Here is a 7,355-nt window from a genome sequence, read left to right as displayed (position 1 = left end):
AACACAACCATCTGAGCTGTAGGGCGCACTCAGTGCCAGAGGGCCCAAATATTTAATTAAGGTCCTTGATAGGACGCTTTCCATCAAAAGTGCTATGCTAGGCTTCCTTTGTTTTTCCAAGGTTTAGGAAAGGCTTTGTGTCCATCTTTCCACTCTAGTTTAACGTAGTTTAAATGACACGAACCAGGGATATTTCTGGCTAGAGTTATGGTGTAGAGTCCTAGCTGTTCATTATCCACAGAATTCAAGCAGTAACCCTATTTGTGTTGCATTATAACTAACTCAGCTGAGCAGTCTGAGAAGCTACACAATGCCTGGCATATAGCTGGTGCTCAAAAATATGGTACGCAAATACTTAACCACAGATTCAATAAATATGTAGGACTCCCTGGTAACTCAGATGGTAAAGAAGCTGTATGCAGGGCAGGAGACCTGGATTCGATCCCTGGATTGAGAAGATCCCCTGGAGAAGGGAATGGCTACCCACTCCAGTGTTCTTGTCTGGAGAATTTCATGGACAGAGGAGCCTGGTGAGCTACAGTCCATGGGGTCGCAAAGAATCAAACACAACTGAGCAACTAATATATATGTAATACATATTTAACAACATATTATACAATTTTTGACCCCCGGCTTTGATTTCCTAATTGTAATGACATAGAAATCTTTTAAAAGGACATAATTCTTAATATTTTTCAAAAGTTATAAAAAATGGTGTGACAAAAATAGAAATCTTTGCGTTAAATTAGGAAGAAGCAACATTTGAGAGGAATACAATTGAGATGTTGCCGAGGCAAGGGAAGAAGGGCAATTTGTAACCACAGTAACATAACTACAATAGAAGTAAGCATTTGAGAAGTTTTAGCAGGGACTTCCCTGGGGGTCCTGTGGCTAGGACTCCAAGATCCCAATGCAGGGGGCCTGGGTTCGATCCCTGGTTGGGGAACTAGATCCTGATTGCTGCAACTAAAAAGAACCCGTATGCAGCAATCAAAGTCAAAGATCCCCGCATGCTGCAGCTGGGACCTGGTACAGTCAAAGAAGTAAGAAGTTTCAGCAGCAATGAGTATTTATTATTTTGAATGAACTGTACATGAAACTTAAATTTTTACATGAAATATAAAAATCATCAAAAGTGCTGTATAGGATTATTTTAATATTAATTTATCCCCCCATGTGATCTAGTAGCTACACATTTTACCTTTTTTAATGATCTGACACATCATTACAATCATGTAAGAACTGTCCAATGTTAAAACATAAAAAAAAATATTAGTTTATTCCTCAAGAAAAGTACCACCAGTGATGCTTTACTGAACATGAAAAATAAACAGATGCCAGAGAATCAACTTTTCGGGAAAAAGAAATATCATAGAATTTCACGGGTGAATGCAAAGTCCAAAGCAGATCAGACTCTCAGCAGAACATTCTTGGGATATAACATCTTAATAGTGTGGGTTATCTCCTTGGGAGGCAGGTCACTGGTGTGCCAGAACTCAGCTTTTCTGGCCTACTTTCCAACAAAATGTCTAATGCCACGAACCTCTCATGACTCCTAAAATATTTAATACAGAGGATTTTCAGTCTTAGAATAGCCCTTGGAGTTAAGTTTGTCGTTGAAGAAGAAAGGAGTCATTGCTCACAGACGAGAGCCCTGCGCACCTTCCGCCGTCAGGCCGACCCGTGCCTCTGGTCCAGGCCAAGTGCGTGCTCCCCACAGCCGTCCTGGGTGCCCTGGCTGATGAAGTGACAGCAGGTCCTTCGGGTCACGCGTCCCAACTGGTCTCATTCAGTCCTAAGCAAACCAGCCTCTCTGATTCACCACCAGAGTTGTCTGGCTCTCCCGCCTCTTGGCTTTCTTGCTCCTCTGCCTCACCTTCCAGCACAGGGAGCTGGACGCTAACAGGAAAAGTCCCAGGGACAGAAGGACCAGGCCCAAGATGGAGATGATGGAGCCATGGGAGTTGAAGCTGTACGCCACGGCAGTGACCACGGTCCCGGTGATGAGGACCACCACGGCGAAGGGGATGACGCAGCGGTAGCAGGAGAGCTCAGCGCCCCCGGTGGCGGCCGCCAGCTGAATCTCACTGACCAGGGGCACCAAGGTAACCACCACTTCGCCATTGGCATTCTTTTCCATTGCCACCGGCTTGGGAGACTTTGGGGTTCCCAGGATCTCCTTTATGGGCTCGTCTGTCATTGTTACAGTGGTGTCTCCTAGCTGAGTTCACAGACTAGATCTGGGTGGTCTCCTCAGGGCAAAAACTGTGAAGACAGGAGATGTCAGCTGAATGCATTAGAGTGAGTCCCATAAGTAGCAGCAAAGGCCTGGGGAAACCCCAGTATGTTCTTTTCTTTTCTAGGAGACATGGATGCCTGTGAAAATCAACTTTAATGTATTTTTTCCCCCAACTTTGGCATTCTCTTTGCATTGGGCAGAAAGCAAGATAAAGCACAGAACCATAAAGAAAGGGAAGGTATAGAAGCAGGAAGTGCTTTACAGAGCTTAATGCTCTCCGGCAGCCTACAAATGTTTTACAAGCATTTCTCCTTTGTCTATTGCTTTCTTTCCTCTAAACACAGAGAATCCTTAATCTTAATCCCAAAACAACCTCATTCAAGAGGAGAGCGTGCTAGAAACAACATTTCGCACAGTCCGTTCCACACTCACAGCAACCTAGACGCTGCCAGTATTTCCGGGCATAACATGCATTCTTTCCAAACTATGGCCCATTCACTGTGCACCAAAGCAATGTCAAGACCGGCAGCCAGCATTTAAGTGATATTTTTCTACATCAACTGATGGTCAACAAGTCTTCATTGTTGTAACTATTAAATGCAATGAAGCAGGCATCCTGGGTCCATGGTGGGAGTGAAGTTTGGCAAAAATTCAGTGATAATAAGGCTAGGATTTGTGATCTAAAATGTGGCAATATCCTTTGATGCATTTGAAAAGAGAAAAATAAGAAAAGCAATTCAACAATTTTATTGGAAATAATTTTGTGCTTTTTTATATTGAAGAGGTCAACTATTAGAGTAATTAGCAGTTAATTTACAAATTTTCCATTAAATTCAACATGGAATTTTGACATTATATGTACCTCTTGTTTTAAAAGAATGAGCATACTAGATTTTCAATAAAGATTTACAAGCTCACTTTTACCCCATGCTCCAGTGTACAAAAATGTCATGCGACTCATCTTTGTAAATATTTTGAACCTGAACATTTCAGAAGGAAATCTGAAACTCTCCATCAAAAATCTCTAGTTGTAATTCCATCGCTGAGAAAACAGTGGACACTCCTGTCTTGTTAAGGCATGGCAAGTCATTCTCTTTCACCCTTGAGAAGTGATCTAGCAGCTAAATGGTTGAACAGTTACAGTTATGCTTTAAATGAAAGCACTTAAAGGAAGATAGCGGAGATGATTTCAGTGAGATGACAACTTTGATCCTGTTAAATACTCACTGAAAACTAATTCAACCCCAAAGTCAGACCTCACGGGTTCTTCCTTGCCCTGGGAGGTCAAAATATCACTCCTTGTCCAATGAACTAAAAGTTAGAGCTGTCTATTTGCATGAGACTTTCAGTCACCAAAATTAATCACTGCTATTCAAGATACCTTAATGACTGGCTAGATCAAAAAAAGCATATTTGAGATTCTGTCTGAAAGGAAAAAAAAAAAACTTCAACCCAAAGCTGAAACTTCAGCTAACTTAAAAATGAGGCTGTGTCCCCCAAAGGTTTATACTTACATGTACCTCAGAGAGAAGCAATCCATTACCAGGGAGACCCCTGGACTTGAGAGGGAAGGAACAGCAGTCTGAGCTTCTTCTTGGACTTCTGAGAAGGCAGCCTGTCACAGCACCTCTGTCAGGAAAGTGACGGGACAGGGATCTCTGGGGAGGAGAAAAGATATAAAATGCTGTGGGTTTTAGATCCTGAGCTCTTTCTCTCACTCTACCCCTTCCTAAATGACGCTTGTCTTTCCCTCTCTCTTTTTATTTCCTCCCCCGCCGGTTTGCTCCTCCCTGCCATTTTTTTTTTTTTTTTCTTCTTTCTTTTCCTTGCCAGCAGACTCTGAGTTTTGGCTTCCCCCAGCTCTGCTCAATGACATGATAAGTCAGAATCATTTTAGAGTCCCCAGAGACACAGGAGGCAGCTTTTACTTTTATTTCTCTTGCAGCCTTTACTGAGCGCACTGCTTTGCATTACTCATTTTTTCCCCAGCCAGACTCCAAATCTTCCCCCGCCCAGCATGCATTTTCACAAGAAAATCCCCGAGTCAGCGTTGCAGACCCAGCTGAGGGGACGGGGCCGAAGGGACAGACACTTTTAGGGCTGCGGGAACAGCTGTGAAGTCATCGGGCAGCTGAATCCAGCCTCTAAGCCAACAAAAATCTATGTTCCTAGGTTTCCCGAGTATTATTTCTTCATGTGTGTGTGTGCTGGCCATCTGAAGCGTAATACCTCCCTCCCCCGTTCGCCTCATTGGATGATAATTCATTTAGGAATGAGGGTGGAAGATACAAATGTTTGTGGTTAAGGGTGAAAACCAGTCATTCTGATTTAAACATGATTACTAGGAAGTGAGTAGCCTTGGCAATACTGAAATTGTCATCATCACCATCTCTCATTTATAGAGCATCTCCCATGGGCATGGCACATGCAAGGTGCACGCATTAACACTGATGCTCACAACTTTACAAAGGAGTTTATAAGCAGTTTATAATGAGGCTCAGAAATGTTAAGCAATCTGACAAATGTCATAGAGAGAGAGACTCTTGGTTTAACTCTAGTCTTTAACAGGCACACTAATCATGCAAGGGGCTTGTTAAATGCAGATTCTGATTCAGTAGGTCTGTAGCTTGATCCTGGCTGATGCTAATCAGCTGCTCCTAGACCCACTTTAAGGAAGAAGATATTTTCAATATTCAAATACATATGACTGGATATATCATATTCTCAAACAATAAAGGTAAAGGTCTATTTCCCACCCCCTGTTGCCAAATGGGCTTTAAGCGACACATGAGCTATTTAAAATTTGAAAGCCACAGATTGTTTTTTGGAGCGAAAAATGAGATTTTTTGGAGCGAAAAATGAGATCATACCGGGTGACTCTTATAAGCTCATCCTATACTTCTGTACCCATGGTGGAGTCATGTCAATGTATGGCATAAACCACTACAGTATTGTAAAGTAATTAGCCTCTAATTAAAATAAATAAATGTATATTTTAAAAAAGTTAGCCATCTTCTATTTTTAGTCTGTACAAGTTTTAATAACTTACTTTCAACTGATATAAGTAACACTAAAATATAAGTTAAATCTTGAAGGAGATTTGTTTTCCTTTCTCTTGAGTTAAATTTCTCTAATTTGCTAGTGGAGGGCATGGGTGTTCTCAGGCACCTCACCTCTGTTCTACCAGAGCTCACTCTTTCCAGCCTAGTCTAGAAATAAGGCCTTGGTGATTTTGTCATAAAGGGACAGGGGCGAGAAGTATTTCTTCATTGAAAAGAAATAAAGCTGAAAAGCTCCAGAGGCTTTGCTGAGTTAGGGAGCCCAGCCTGTTGAGCTGGGCTGGAGGGCCTCAGCTACCACTATCCTCAGACTTTAAAGATGTGGTTATAAGGGACACAGCCACCTTCCAGGAGGAGTGCTGTTGCTTGGTATTCGAGATAAGGGGTATTTAGAACCAGAGCATTTAAGCACTGGCCAGCAATGCCCTGGGAGGATGGGGATACTGGGGATTCTTGAGGAGCTCCATATGAGAGCAGCTATGTTTCCACTGCAAACTGTGAGCTTTGGGGGCAATTCCTCTTTACTTTCTAGCAGGGGCCTCTTCCCCCTCCCCACAGCATAATCCAATGACCCCACTGAAGCTCTGAATATCACCCTCTCCTGTTGAAGACCATGCTTCCCCATTGTCAAAGTCAAAGGTACATGATTTGAATTTCTCCCATAAAGAAGCCATAGGCAACTGGTAAGCTCTTGGCTGAATTTATAATGAGGGGCAGAGAGTGTGTCTGTGAACTGGGAGCAGGGTCGGTCTGTCTGTGTTGCTCCTAACACTCAAGCCCTCCTCAGCCTTTTCAGGCTTCAGAATTCTAATTCTTATTCACAGAGCTGCATCTGCCCACACACACAGATGTACATCTTCAGATTCTAACAGCTGATGACTTGCACTGATTGATATAGAGAAGTAGAAAGCTTTGGGATAAAGCAGAAATTGTATTTCAAGAATAGATACCTGGGGCTTCCCTGGATGTCCAATGGTCAAGACTTCCCCTTCCAATGCAGTGGGTAGAGGTTCGATCCCTGGTTGGGAAGCCAAGATCCTACATGCCTGGAGGCAAAAAACCCACAAAAAAACACATGAAATAAAAGCAATATTTTAAGACATTCAAAAAAGACTTTAAAATGACCCATATCAAAAACAATCTAGAAAAAAAGATGAAATGACTTAAAAAAAAATGAAGAATAGATACCTATCATTACACCCAAGTACACCTGCAGTTTTAAATGACTTTTAAGTCTTCAAATCAAAATTCAAAGAGAATTTCTAGTGATCAAAAGTCTTTGAATGACTTTTTGTCCCTCCTCTCTGTGCCTATTAGAAATTAAACCCTCCTGAGAGTGCCTTAAGAAACACCTGCCCCCCATGCAAAATCTCATCTATAAAGCAACTAGCCTTTTTTTCTGCAAGCCTGTCCTCAGAAGGGAGAGGAAATCTTTCTGGTTCTTTTTAAACACTAGGCTCCAGGAGATTCCTTTAAGCTTTGAAAGCTTTTCAGAAAGCTTCCAATTCACGAATTAAATCTACATCCTCTTACCCCACCTCACCCTCCAAAGACTTCCACATTTCTCTTCCAGATCTTTCAAAAACCAGAGATCCTTACCTTTCCTAGCCAGAATTGGACTGAGACAGCTGCCAGCTCTGGCCTACAGCCACCCAGAGACGGGGATGCAAATCACTACACTAGGGACCGTAGGCAAAGTACTCAGCGAGGCTTAAACACAATCAAGGGACCGGAGAAAAACTGATGAGAGGAAATTCCTTAAGTGCTGCTGTATTTTCTTCTCCATTTCCCTCTACGAAAATGGAATCCATATAATTTTTTTTTAAAAAAAGGGATCCAAGTTTAGACAGGGTGCCCTCCTTTGTTTTTCTTTCTTTGTGTCCTCATTCAGGCTTTCATTTTCAATATTTTCCTTTTCCAAAGCCCCTACTCTGAGACTATTCTTCTGTAGGACTATGAACCTGAAGAAAAGAATTTTGCAATTCTTGTCCTACCCCTCTGGAAGGGTCTGTGGTTGGGGAAGTATGTAAGGTGGGCAGTGAGGAGGTAAACTTATT

The 7,355-nt window shown here is 42.3% G+C and overlaps 1 protein-coding gene across 6 annotated transcripts; it reads right to left on the bottom strand.

Moving 5' to 3' along the window:
* Positions 1-1,051: 1,051 nt before the first annotated feature.
* TMEM100 (transmembrane protein 100) lies at positions 1,052-6,969 on the bottom strand. 6 transcript variants are annotated; one of them, XM_055577572.1, is made up of 4 exons: positions 6,898-6,969; positions 6,249-6,344; positions 3,754-3,897; positions 1,052-2,265 (listed from the first exon to the last, which is right to left on the bottom strand). In XM_055577572.1, the coding sequence occupies exon 4, from the start codon at positions 2,198-2,200 to the stop codon at positions 1,796-1,798; it is 405 nt and encodes a 134-aa protein (XP_055433547.1). In that variant the 5' UTR covers positions 2,201-2,265; positions 3,754-3,897; positions 6,249-6,344; positions 6,898-6,969; the 3' UTR covers positions 1,052-1,795. The 6 variants fall into 6 exon arrangements, with proteins under 6 accessions (XP_055433547.1, XP_055433550.1, XP_055433548.1 ...); XM_055577575.1 differs by lacking the exons at positions 6,249-6,344; positions 6,898-6,969 and adding an exon at positions 4,469-4,520; XM_055577573.1 differs by lacking the exons at positions 6,249-6,344; positions 6,898-6,969 and adding an exon at positions 4,298-4,453.
* Between the last annotated feature and the right edge of the window lie 386 nt (positions 6,970-7,355).

This window comes from Bubalus kerabau, chromosome 4 (assembly GCF_029407905.1).
Source record: "Bubalus kerabau isolate K-KA32 ecotype Philippines breed swamp buffalo chromosome 4, PCC_UOA_SB_1v2, whole genome shotgun sequence".
Taxonomy (NCBI): domain Eukaryota; kingdom Metazoa; phylum Chordata; class Mammalia; order Artiodactyla; family Bovidae; genus Bubalus; species Bubalus kerabau.
This window is presented reverse-complemented; position numbering and strand designations above follow the sequence as displayed.